This window comes from Scomber scombrus, chromosome 14 (assembly GCF_963691925.1).
Source record: "Scomber scombrus chromosome 14, fScoSco1.1, whole genome shotgun sequence".
NCBI lineage: Eukaryota > Metazoa > Chordata > Actinopteri > Scombriformes > Scombridae > Scomber > Scomber scombrus.
In genome coordinates, this window is record NC_084983.1 from 25,617,029 (window position 1) to 25,630,975 (window position 13,947).

The following is a 13,947-nucleotide window of genomic DNA, read 5'->3' on the forward strand; positions in this document are numbered from 1 at the left end:
TGCACTTTAAATAAACTGAAGCTAAAGTAGGAATAAGCTGTTCATCAAAGGGACATTATTATGTACAACTGGTCAATTATTTACACATTTGTATCATTTTAAAAAACATTCACACATCACCACATTCCCAGTAGTGACACTGAATACAAAGAAAGAGAGACGGAGGGGCAACAAAGCCTGACACCCATCACAGGCGTAACTGTTTTATAGTAACAGATTAGGGCAGGTCAGTATTGCACACTACATCATGATCCTCCTCTGCTGAAACAAGGAAACCAGAGTGGGACCTTTGCAGCTTGTGTTGGTTTTGACTTCCTCTTTAAAATGCGGCAGGTGAATCCGCTCTGTTCTGGATTCTCTCTCGTAGTAGGGACACGTCTTCAGGTGCTCCGACATGGACGGCACATCTTGGAAGCACCAAGTGTCCACAGGAGAGAACAAAGTGCTGAACTGCCAGACCTGAAGTCACAGAGAGAGAAAAAGACATGACTGAATACTGTTCACACTAAAAATCACGAAGGAGCAACACAATAACACAATACTGGGTTAATGATAGCCAGAAAGCCAGATGAGGGATTTTGACCCAGTTTTAGTGTTACTTTTTATTTGTTATCTGTTGGGTTATTTACATAAACTAAAGCTCTATATACATTTTTTAAGTTATGGTTTGTGTTGATATGCACGTTGTTTTGTACATTTGTGACAGTTTTTTAGCTTGTTTTCATATTGTATTAGTGCTAGATTGACCAAAACTGGGTAAATGTATTCAGTCCTGATTCTGTCTTATCTTAAAGTATATTGTATTATCACATTAACTTTTACCTTCTGATATTAATTATCACTTTCTCTTTAAAGCTGCAGTTGGTAAGTCTTATAAAAGTAACTTTTTGTCATATTTGCTAAGACTGTCACTATGTAAAGACAGCATTACATGAAACTAGTAATCTGTAAAAAAAAAAAAACAAAAAAAAAAAAACTTTTAGCTCATTTAGCCCCACCTACTGCTCCTACTGCAAATTGGCAAATTGCAAGAATCCAACACGACCGGACAAAAAGAACCGGGACTTTGGAGGCAGGGCAGGAGTGCAGCAGAGAGGGAGGGGGAGACATCTGAAAGTTGTACTTCTTCAAATTTGATGCTAAGTCCTCTCTCTCCTCAAAGTTACCAACTGCAGCTTTAATGTACATGACATACTTTAATAATGTGTGCCGAAAAAACTAAATCATTGCAGCTTCCAGATGTTGTTGATGAAAACTCAAATACATTAATCTCACCTATTGTATACGACCCACTTTCCTCATGACAGATACAGTGGTTCTTAGCTTACCCTCTCCTTCACCTTCCACTTGGTTCCTCCATGTGAGTAAGTCTTCTTCTCCCAGCGTAGGGTGACCATCCCTCTCTCCTGCAGCAACGAGGAGCACACCTGCCTCATGAGCTGGGACACCAAAGCCAGCTGGGACAGGGACAGACTGTCGAGGAAACTGGCCATGTGGCACAGCACCTCGTAGGGCAGCGAGCTCAAAGCGTCCTCTCCTCCCGCCCGACTTCGTCTCCTCCTCTCGGTGGTGGAGGGGTCCACTGAGCTCCTGGATGGCGGTGAGTCATTACCCACAGAAACCGTGGTGCTGGGATGCAGCCTAAAGCAGCCCAGGTCCTCGCTGAAAGTAAAAGTTGAAACTGTAGTCTTTAAAGTGGCATTACTGTAATTTATCTGCAGGAGATTAATGGGCTTGTTGATCAAAATCAGGGAATCAATGATGAGGCTACTCTGTCTGGTGCTGCGACTTATTGGCTTTTAAATCTTAACGTCAGGCCCACGCTTTAACCATTAGAAAAATGGTTTCTGGACACTCCCTCACTTGCCACCTGTTTTCACTTGTGAAAGCTCTGTAATACAGCACAGAGTCCCTGTTTTGTTTACAAGAGGACAATTATCATGAAGATTACTGAATACACCAGGCACGTTTATACTATTCAATAAAGGGCCATGTACCAGCAAGTTTTTATTCCAACCAATCAAGACCACACGATTCAACCAATCAACTATCTGAAGACTGAGATCAGTTGATACGGGCGGCTGTGGCTCAGGAGGTAGAGCGGTCATCCACCAATTGGAAGATTGGCGGTTCGATTCCCGGCTCCTCCAGTCCACATGTCGATGTGTCCTTGGGCAAGACACTTAACCCCAAATTGCTCCCGTTGCTGTGCCAACGGTGTATGAATGTGTATGAATGATTAGCTTCCCCTGATGTGCAGGTTGGCACCCTGCGTGGTAGCTCCTGCCATCAGTGTATGAATGTGTGTGAAAGGGGTGAATGAAATGTATTGTAAAGCGCTTTGAGTGGTCGAAAAGACTAGAAAGGCGCTATATAAGTACAGGCCATTTACCATTTACCATTTGATTGAATGAGTCCGCCTGGTGTGATCAATAGACTGTATATAAAATGGACGTAACATCCGTGAAGTCTCCCATTGGTTTGTGGACTGCTGCTTGGAAGCAAATAGTTTCGGATCTGGGCAGCGCCATCTTGAAAATTTGCGGTGCATGCCGGGTAAAATAAAAACAGGGATTCTACTTATATGGGCATCAGGAGGAGCATGAGGCGCCCTCCTGAACCTGTGAACCAATCAACCTGTCAATCACGACGTAGCCACGCCCTAATGCATACCCTGCTTTATCGTCAAATATAAAATCAGGCAGTCCAAAATTTCCCAAATGAACATCATACTGCATTGAAGAAGGCTTTAAACTAGCGATTGAGACCATAAACACATTTCGAAAACGTTTACTGAGGTTAGAAATCAAGTGAGAAGTTGGTGAATTCTCCATTGACTTGTATAGAGACGGAAGTCCTTTTGACACCAAAACGGTCGCCCCCTGGTGGCCTTTTGATAGAATGCAGTTTTAAGTTACTTCCGCGTTGGCATCATTTCAGAGGACCGGGAATCCCCGCCTGGTGTGATCCTGCTTGGTTGGAATGAAAATCTGCAGCCACATGGCCCTTTACAGACTAGTTTGGACACCTCTGGGATACACCTCTAAAGTGATACAGAACATTTAAGCTGCCATAATCAAATTATTTTATTTTTTTTAATTATCCCAAATAATCACATGAGCACCTGTAAGGTGATCAGGAATTGTTACTGACTCGCTGCAACATTTAGCAGCTATAGAGCCAAATGTTTCCTTCAGGGGTTGATGCAGAGCAAAAGAAGGACAGGAGAGTCAGTTTTGGAGATTCATCAGGTGTCCAGAAACACAACTCAAAATGAATGCAAATGTTTTTCCATATCTGTTGAATCTTAAATACACAACTGTTTGCTAACATGTAAAATTTCCATGTGGTTATAACATCTTATTAATGTCTTAAAGTTTTTCATAAGTTTGTATGAAAGACAGTGGAAACTGCTTATAGTGATCATGTTGGTTACAGTGACCGACCACTTAAACGGCCAGCAGCCCCAGATCTTTGCAGGCTGACCCGAGGCTGCTGACCACAGAGGGGCGCCAAAGATTTTCAGATTTCTCACATAGGGGCTTTAATGAGATATGAAAATTAATATCATCAGAGATTATTTCTGCCCTCTGATTATCTGTCAAATTTCCCTTTCTCCCAGCTGAAGCTCCACTCATTTACTCTTTCATGTTTTCCTATATCCCACCCGTATTATCTTGCTCTCTCATGAAATAGATCCAGTTAAAGGAGCAAGAACTAAAAGCAATTTGGTACGTTGTGCATCAATCTATATGCATAAGCACAAAATAATTAAAGATGAGCTATGAGTTTTATCTCACTTGTAGGTGACGGTGGCTTCATGTGTGGAAGGTCTGAACCTCCTCTGGCTGTAGGTGCAGCCCAGATAAGCCAGCGGGCATCTCTGCTCGAACCATCCATTCACACACATCTGGATGTCACTGTGGATGTTCCTACATAACAGAGTATACGGATAAATCAGAAACTTGGCTTGTTTTTCCCAATCTAATCGTTCAAACATCAAGCAGATCATAACATATTGACTTGAGTGATGTAGTTTTAATTGGTAGCATTTTTTAAAAATCTACTTGCTATGCCAGATGGGTGGAGTTTAGTGCATTAGGACAATTTAGATGGTCAATAAATTCCCGCTTAAAAAATAAAACCCGATGATAAAGCTATCCTGATCTGGTATGATCTTAAAATGAAGATTATTTATACTTGAACATTTCATAGGACCCATGATTGACTTAAATCTTGAAAGTATAATTTTGGTGACTAAATTTTAATTTGTATAAAATCAATGTGTACGAAATGTAAAAAAATACAGCAATATAGTTATAAAGAGTTGAATCTAACTGAAAAAAGAAACCCCACTTATAATGTTTGCCATATTCTCTGCGCTGGAAGGTGTGTTCACAGAGGAAGGTGAAGGCGGAGCTGGCCTTGTGGTGTCTGCTTGTGACGCTCTCCACCTGCAGCTGGAGGTGTAGCTCCAGCGGTTTTTGAGCAGTCAGGTCAGCCAGCGAGGTGTTTTTCGGGAAAGGAGCAGACATGAAGTTGTAGGTCTGAGTGCCTTCATCTATTAACAGACCGTCTGTGCAGATGCTCTCTGCAATCAGGTGACCCCTCTGCTCCTTCTCCAGGGAGCACAGCAGAGAGGCCTGAGGAGCAAATCAAACACATCATGTGTTAATTACTGAGTTTGTGTTCAATGTTATTAGTGATTGTTCACAGTGGACATGGAGTCATGAAGATATTAAACAACCAAGATGATACTGGAACCACCTGAGCAAGTAATTTAGCCTTTTTTCTTAACACAAACGAAAATGTTGTTGTTTTATTTGAATAATTATAATAAAAATATGTAAAATGTCAAAAAATGCTCATCACAATTCCTAGATCTATTGATTTTCTTGTTTGAACAAAATGAGAATATTTGCATGTTTAAGTCTCTCGTTTATGGTATTGTAAACAGAATATTGGCTTAAGTAATACATTTATTTTAAAAATATATTATCTTTCTTGTTTAATTGATTCATCGATTGTTCATTTCTGCACATTTGAAACAAGAAAACCCAGAACTGTTAATAAGTTGATAAGAAATCTAAAAAATATATAGTTTTTTTTTTACCAAAATAACTTTAATGGCAGGATGAATTTCTTCATCTCACCTGAACTTCCTCCCAAACTGGCATCTTGTCGAGCCCCACCCCGAGGTCACTGGTGTCCACAGCCTTTTTCTCTCTCTTGTAGAAACCAGGGTTGCGGATGCGGACGTGCTTGGAGGTGAAGGTGTGTGGGATTTTAAAAGTACGCACATTGATGATCTTCATCGGCTCCACATGCCCGTACACAAATTTCTTTTTCTTCCTCTTCAGATTGCTGGTGAGACTGGTGGCGGCTGATGCGCTGCTCACATGTTTGCAGGTGTTTGATGCTTTGGCACCCGCACAGCTATCTGCTGTCTCAATATCTTCCTCCGTCACAGTGTCCAGGCCCCTCCCTTCAGCCTGTCCCTGGCCTCTGCCTTTCACAGCTGACCCTGTGGCCTCCCTGCAGCCGCCCTTCTCCATACTGAACATGCGCTCCCAGGCGTTATAGTTTTCTAATAGCTCATCATCCACCTGAGTGTGCCAGGCAAGAGTCTCTCTCTCCTCCTGGGTTAGCTCTCGCTCATGTTCAACCTCAAAGTTATTCCCATCCTCATCCTCATCTTCATCCTCATCCTCATCCTCATCCCCATCCTCATCCTTTCTATAAGGAATAATGCCTAATGGTCCCCAGGTAGCAATACTAGCTTCCCTTGCAGCAGCCTTCTCTGCTTCCTCCTTCTCCAAGGCAGCCTTTCTCTGCTTCTGCCTTTCATTCCTCTTCTCCTTCTCCTTCCTGTTTTCCTCTTTCACTTCCTCCCTCCGAGTCTGGATCAACTCAGGAAACAGTTTCTTCATCTTCATGGAGTGAAATAGATGGTCCTGGTCTTTCAGAGCCATGGCTAGGTCCAGACATTCCCCCTGCTCTCTTTCCCTAAGCAGGTTTTCACGCAGCTCTGTGTTTGGATAAGAATGGGCATCATCGGCTGGCCATCGGTTCCACTCCATGGAGCAACAAACCACGCTGGCTGGACACACCTGGAGATGAGCTGCCTGTGAGGAGCGGGTCAGGTGGACAGGGCAGCCGTATTCAGCATTGAGGCAGGGCACCCTGACATTGGGGCAGAGCAGCAGGTGATCCTCCTCTTTGCATAGGTGGTAGACAGCTCCACAGAGCAGGCGGCAGGGGGCGACCGCACAGCACACAGAGACCTCCACCCGAGCCCTGCAGCGCCGGCTGTAGCAGGAGTCACAGTGGACATGCTGTCTCACCCTGGGGGGTCGAGAACGATGACTCTGATTGGGTCAAAGGAGTAAATGGAAATTAAAGGAAAAGGCTGAGTTTCAGAGTCAAGAAAAGTTACTAAATCAGCACGTTTTTGGAGTATTAATACACATTTAGTACTTTAGTATTTGTAGTATATTGTTTACAGTATATGGATAATTTGATGTTACAGTTGCACAATACAATCATACCATCCTTCAGATCCTCTGAATCCAGTTTTGGTTTTCCAGCTGTAAAATCAGTCTGTCCTGTAATAGAAAGGATCTATAAATCTCAAAGTCACACAGACCAACCGTTTTAAGAAACACATCTACAGACTTAACCAAAAACACTGCATGTAAATACAGAGTGGCAATACACCAACAGCAGAGTCCTGTGGCAATAGAGTCAACAGAAACAATGAATTACAGACTGTAGCCTACCGCTGTATGAGCTTGAAAGGAGAGAAACAGGTTCCTTGTGCTGTGTCTTGTGATTTAAAGACCAAGTGTCTGTGCTATGTGTGTGATATAAATAGAGCTGAGTACTGGTATGAAATGTTACACACGGGGGGTCAGAAACACGGTTTAAGTTACCAGCCTTCTCAGTCATTTAGAGACAGGAAATCTCTCTCATTTTCCTCTTTCAGTCAGCTTGTGGAGCCGCTGACAATTGATTTCAACATACAGGGAGCAAAATGAGTCTTATCTAATGTCCAAACAGTGTCATCTAGTGGAGAGATCACTGTTAGTATGTATTTTGTTGCGGTTATTTCAACAGAATTTTACTCTGAGGATTTATTGTGTACTAAAAACAGTTTGTCATGTAATCAGATGCATGACAAAGAGATAGAAAGTACTTAATAAAGTTTGGTTGCTGTTGCTTGAATCCGTTACTGCAGACTGAGGGGGGGAGTTATTCCTCCTGCTGAACCTGCTTGGTGCTGCTTGGCTAATTTTAACTTGCCTTCAAAAGTTCAGGGACTAAAAGCAACGTTATAAGACGGAAGAGAAGAAACAACACGCTTGCTGTGGCACTTTGGTAAGACCCTGGTTTGATCCCACTGTGAATGTGTTAAAATTGTCTATTGAATTCAAACAGACACAAATAATTGAACTGGTGAGGTTGTTTTTAGTATTTCAGTTGATTTTTTGTACTGGTCTGACTTGATTTAAGCTGACTGACGGTGCCACAGACACATAACCGATCAACTCTGCATTGTTGCTCCATAGTTTACAATCAACTTTGAATATGAGTTCCTCAAAAAAATTAATACATTTCTGTCCGATTGCTTTGGAGCCAAGTAAGAGTTATTCTGCAGTGCATGAATGTTAAAGATATTTGCATCTGGGACGTGTCACATGTAACTGTCATTTTGTGCGGTAGGTTTGTTGTGTGGTCACTGATTCTGAAGCTGTGAGGCCACAAGATGAATCTAAAGGGTCATGAAATTAAAGATAAAGATAAAGATAAAGAAGCTTTATTGTCACTGCACACAAGATACAATGAAATTTCGTTTGGCAGCAATCCTTGTAGCAGCTACAATCAGTATAAATATAAATAAATATATATGTATTAAAATAAATAACAATGTATCTAAAAATATGTATAAAAAATCAAGTAAAAACAAGAACAATAACAAGTTAAAGTGCAGGTAAAATTGCAGTATGTTCATGGTTCGTGCAGCAGTCTCTTCACCGCCATGTGGAAGAAGCTGTGGAGGAAAACTAAAAGGAAAATGAATGCTGAAAAAAATCTTGAAAGAATCATTTTACCACTTCCAGCCTCTAAAAGTCATTCAGATCAAGCAGGGACAAAAATCCCTCCATAGTTGACCTAGCTGTAATCTGAAGATAGATGCACAATGGATCACAACATTGTTTTGTTTTTAGGAATTAGGGTTGGGAATGTGGCTCATTATTTGTGGCTAACAGATTAAAGAATCAATGTTTACCTTATTCTGTATTTTTCTTGCAGGATTACAAACTTTCTGATACAAAGTCCTGTACATATGGTGAGTCACAAACTTTCCATTTTGGTGTTAAGTCAAAGATGAAGCATTATACAGCCTCAATGTGCTGTTTAGTGTTATATATCTCCATCTCTCTCCTCATTCATTCATTTTAGTTGTCTCCTCTCTATTTCTTTCTCATCCAATCAGAGTCATCGTTCTCGAGCCCCCAGGGTGCGACAGCATGCCCACTGTGACTCCTGCTACAGCCGGCGCTGCAGGGCTCGGGTGGAGGTCTCTGTGTGCTGTGCGGTCGCCCCCTGCCGCCTGCTCTGTGGAGCTGTCTACCACCTGTGCAAAGAGGAGGATCACCTGCTGCTCTGCCCCAATGTCAGGGTGCCCTGCCTCAATGCTGAATACGGCTGCCCGTATCACCTGGCTCGCTCCTCACGGGCAGCTCACCTCCAGGTGTGTCCAGCCAGCGTAGTTTGTTGCTCCATGGAGTGGCTCCGCTGGCCGACTGATGATACACACCCACACAGCAACATGGCCCTGCAGGAGAATGTGCTGAAGGAAAATAAGGGACAGGAGGAGGCCCTGGATCTTGCAATGGCCCTGGTCGATCAGTCAGACCTCTACGCCCGTCTGAAAATGAAGGCCCTCTACCCAGAGCTGATGGACACAGAAGACGTGGAGGAGGAAACAAAGGAAGAGAAGAAAGAGGAGAAAGCAATGGGAGGTTTAGTTAATGGTGTCCCAAACAAAGACGCCAGTGAAGGTAAATCATCGGGCTGCTTCTGTCCTAAATGACTTTTTAAAACACTGATGCTGCCTTTAACAAAATGAGACCTGGTAATAAAGTAAAGTCCTTTGTAAGTTACTGTTAGAGTGAGCAGTCATATCATCTGGAGATCTTAACACAGATTTTTTCAAACATAGATGAGTTTTAATAGGAGAGTTTGTGGATTAGAAATTTAGAAATGAAAAGAGTGTCTATGTTTTAACACATGAAACAGCAAATAGTTTATGTCATTTTCATTATTTTTCTTCTCCTTTTCCCCACGGTACGCTTTCTAGCTGGTTCCCAAACATCTGTTTCTGAAGAGAATAGTGTTTGTGAGTCTCGGAGCAATGAGGTGTTCGGTATAATGCGTTTCGACCAAGAGAAGTACAACCGGTTTGAAAAGATGTTCAACAAGGAGAAAGGTGGTTGTTCTGTCGCTGAGGCAAATCAAGAAAATCCCGAAGACAACACTACACCTTGTGAGAAAGGGAAGTCCCAGAGTGGGAGAGATTCAAAGGAGGATGAAAAGCAAGGAGAGAAAGATCAGGCTTCTGCAGATAAAAACTGCTCTACACCAGACACAAGTAAGACCGGTCAGGCCCCGTGGCATGAAGGGGTACTGGAGCGTCTCAGGCAGGAGCTCACACCACAGGAGTTCAACATGTATGTGGTGCATCATGGGCGCATGCTGGTCAGCTTTGGGCAAATGGAGGCTTGTACACCACGAGACAAGGATTTTGTTTATGGCAGCCTGGAGCCTATCCCAGTTCAGACGCTGCGCTCTTTCAAGGTGATGATTTCACGCCATATGTTTACTGTAAAATTGAACTTTTTTATCAACTTTTTAAGGCGTTAATGTGCTTGTCGGTCCATTAGTCGATGCATACCGACAGAACCCACAATCAGATATTTAGGCCTGCTTCACACAGTGACTGGTCAGGAGTTCGAAGATGAGAATGGAGACAGGATTTGAGTTTCTCTCCATAGTGCTTTTTTTCATTTTCACTTTTCATACTGTTGCACTTGCCCACCAATAAACAAGCGAACACTACTGCAGCTCAGAAGTGCTCCATCCTCTCACCAGCATTCAACTTCATGTGTCTGGCTGTGACTCTTAAATAGTTAAAGTTTCTTATACACAGCTTATCACAACATCAACATATTCAGTTATTTCTGTGTGCTGAAGTTCAGAGGAATCGTTGCCTAATGCAGCTATCGAATTGAATAATGTGGGACACCTACAGCTCCAGTGGGTGTAGGATGATTGGACATTTGTGATTATTCTGATCACATGACATCACAGCTTGCATTGAACTATTGTTTTATTGACCTGCATTTGTTTGATGAAGACCTGCAGCCACTGGAGTTTAGTGTCCCACATTACAGCAATTTACCTGTGTTTAATGGACTTTCTTTGATTCTAATGTAATCTAATGTATTCTCATCTTTTGTTTCTTAAGATCCCTGCCGGCTATCACTACAAGAAGCGGCGGGCTCGTCAGTACGACGTACCTGCAGGACAAATAGGACAACATGAGGCTCGCTGTGTGGACACGTCAGACCTCGGTGTCAGCGAAGAAGACTGGTTCAGTGATGAAGCAGAAGCCACCCTGGTGGAATATGCAGTGAAAGAGGTCGTGGGTCACAAGGTCAGTCAAATATCTTAATGACAGTATAAACAGAAATATATAAACTACAGTCATGACCATGTGAGGATGATGGAAGAGGCCAAATGTATGTGTGTATACTTTTAGAAACACTTTAGACAACACACACAAACTGCTGAGTAGTTACTGAGGAACTAAATGGGAATAAACTGATATTTGAAGAATAAACAACTAATCTATGATGATGTGAGTGTGAATATCAAAAGAATTTAGCATTAAATTTCTTAACATTGTTTGACACAATGGACGGTTTAAAAAAAAAAAAAGAAACAGATATATTCCTCATTAAAAACTGGCACTTACATTACCCAGAATGCAACTGAGAATATGCTAGTAGTGGCTAATGTAGCGTCAAGCAACACACAGCTCCCACTATACTTAATGTGTAGTAAAACATTCAAAAGTTTAAAACACTATGAAATGATCTTTAAAATGTTTAAAGTATGCATGATTTTTTACAGTAAATGGGCAAAAAAATGCATTAAAAAATCTTTAACTGGTTTTCATGCAGATCAGTGAGACGAAAGGGTTAGACGGGCTGTATGTTGACTTGGGAACACAAACACACTCATTCCGCTCAGCACCATTTAAAGGGAAGACGACCCTCAGTGACGTGATGGTGGACAGACCGCTGAAGCTTCATCTGCAGCTGCAGACTGAGAGCGTGAACAGCAGACACCACAGAGCCAGCAGTGTTTTCACCTTCCGCTGCGGTCACACCTTCCACCGCAGGGAATTCGCCACACATTTCAGGTGCTTGTGAATATGACTAATGTTTGTTAATGTTTTACCAACCCCAGCATGTCTTAATATCACAAAGGTAATAATAAGAAATCATCTGTTTGTGTATACTGTACCTAGAAGTCACTTAAGTATCTCAAAGGATTAATGTTAAAGTAGATTTGTCATTATGCTGAAACTGTGATTCAGGAACGTCCACAGTGACATCCAGATGTGTCTGAGTGGATGGTTCGAGCAGAGATGCCCGCTGGCCTACCTGGGATGCACCTTCAGCCAGAGGAGGTTCAGACCCTCCACACATAAAGCCACCGTCACCTACAAGTGAGCTCATCTCACATCTCATACAATTAACATTCAGTTCACAGTATTTGCTATTTGCCTTTTAATGATTTCAGTAAATATTCTGCATTACCTGCAGACGACAATATCACCTTAACAGCGTCTATGATTTACACAATAACAACCTTCCGTTTGAAACATAATTCATCAAATCCCAGAAAACACTGTTTGATAAAATTTAAATTGGATTTAAATTCATTAACAAAGATTAAAATATCTTAAAATACTGAACTAGTGTTGCACGTGACCTGCTTAAGTAAATGTTTTTTCTTTCCTATAGTCAGCAGCTGAGGAGTTTCAACTTGCGTCCAACCCACATACTAGTTAATGACTTACAGCCGTCCAAGAGCTCACCTGACACCTCCGCCACCGAGAGGAGGAGACGAAGTCGGGCAGTTGGAGGGGAGGACACTCTGAGCTTTCTGCCCTACGAGGTGCTGTGCCACATGGCCAGTTTCCTGGACAGTATGTCCTTATCCCAGCTGGCTTTGGTGTCCCAGCTCATGAGGGAGGTTTGCTCCTCGCTGCTGCAGGAGAAAGGGATGGTCACCCTCCGCTGGGAGAAGAAGACTTACTCACATGGAGGAGCGAAGTGGAAAGCCAAACCGGTGAGCGACATCTACTAAATAATCCAATCCATCCATCATTTCAGTCTTGTTTAATCATGAATCCACTACTAGCTTTGGTTTTTCCTCTTCTCTCCTCCCGACTCCTGTTTCTCTTTAGGTGTGGGAGTTCAGTCACCTCTTTTCTTCAGTGGATTCATGGCATATAGACGATATCCCTCCTATATCTGCCCATCTAAAAGTCTGTCCTTATTATGAGACCAATACACTCAGCAAGCCTGTTCCCCTCCTGAGTGTGACTGAGAAACACAGGAGCAGCCAGGAGAGAAGTCTGGTCGAACATTTCACAGCAGACACAGAGCAAAAATGAAAAAAGCCTTTAATTCTACCTTGTATGTATACTTTAAAAGTATTTATTTGTGTGCTATTTACACTGATGCCCAGATTACATTGTTCAATTATAGGGATGATGTATTATAACCAGTATTTCAAAAGACATTAAAACTACCTGAACTGGTGCAGTTTTTGTTCATACTTATATTATATTATATTCAAAAATATGGAATTAATGGCCTCTGTATTTATCTTTTATTAATTTGCCGCAAGATTTCTTCATTGGAAAAAGTTTATGATTATGCTTTTGAAGCATATAAACTGCCAGGTTAATACTTTCACCTATTCACCTGCATCTGTAAATCATCTCTTGTTCCACTAATGAAGAGAAAAATAGCAGACAGATGAAAATGTGTCATGATGTGTTTGTGTAGAGTTGTCAGTCACCCAGGTTGTTATAGTGGTAAATAAATGAACAATTAAAGACTTTTAAGAGATGCTATTCTTATATGACTAAAATCATTTTGATGGAATTTAAATTATTAAATAATAACTCTTAGCCTAAAATAATTGGTGAGTGAACTGAGTTAAAATGAATATATATACAACAATGAATACAACATCATGGCCAGACTATACTGCATATACTGTACATTGACCCATATACGGAGTGGATTAATGTGGCTCCCATTTTAAAACAATATTATGGCGCTTTTCCACTACACAGTTCCAGCACGACTCGACTCGGTACGGTTCCAGGACAGACCTTTTCCATTACAAAAAAGTACCTACTCCACGTGGGCGGGGTCGTCATAGCACGGCTCCGCGAAACTGCCGTGACTTTGTTTTATACGCGACACAAAACACATAAACAATGGAGGACATGGAGGCAGTGGTGTACTTGCTGCTGTATGAGGCTTTCTGTCACACACAAAGCAAGAGCAGAGAGCCGTATAGCTGTAACTATGGTTGTAACGCTGCTGCCGGTATTTAAAAATGCCGGGTTTGATTCTTGTGTGGGACGGCTCATGACTCTTCCAGCAACAACTCTTCTGACCAATCAGTGGCCAGCAGTGTGTCGACGTCACATTTTAGTACCGGCTTGGCTCGCTTGGAACCTCACCAGAGCAGGTACTAAAAAAAGTACCAGGTACCAGGTACTTTCCCTAGTGGAAACGCAAAAAGAACCGAGGCGAGGCGAGTCGTGCTGGAACTGTGTAGTGGAAAAGC

General features: G+C 42.1%; 2 protein-coding genes across 2 annotated transcripts; one reads left to right on the forward strand and one right to left on the reverse strand.

Moving 5' to 3' along the window:
• Positions 1 to 173: 173 nt before the first annotated feature.
• LOC133993552 (F-box only protein 40-like) lies at positions 174 to 8,040 on the reverse strand. Its single transcript, XM_062432543.1, has 6 exons — positions 8,035 to 8,040; positions 5,154 to 6,368; positions 4,357 to 4,643; positions 3,801 to 3,932; positions 1,329 to 1,662; positions 174 to 459 (listed from the first exon to the last, which is right to left on the reverse strand). Exons 1-6 carry the CDS (start codon positions 8,038 to 8,040, stop codon positions 241 to 243), a joined length of 2,193 nt encoding a protein of 730 aa, XP_062288527.1. The 3' UTR covers positions 174 to 240.
• On the forward strand, positions 7,357 to 12,897 carry LOC133994283 (F-box only protein 40-like). The gene is made up of 9 exons (XM_062433532.1): positions 7,357 to 7,377; positions 8,314 to 8,350; positions 8,498 to 9,065; positions 9,365 to 9,861; positions 10,532 to 10,720; positions 11,250 to 11,491; positions 11,669 to 11,800; positions 12,099 to 12,426; positions 12,545 to 12,897. Exons 2-9 carry the CDS (start codon positions 8,348 to 8,350, stop codon positions 12,752 to 12,754), a joined length of 2,169 nt encoding a protein of 722 aa, XP_062289516.1. The 5' UTR covers positions 7,357 to 7,377; positions 8,314 to 8,347; the 3' UTR covers positions 12,755 to 12,897.
• The last annotated feature ends 1,050 nt before the right edge of the window (positions 12,898 to 13,947 follow it).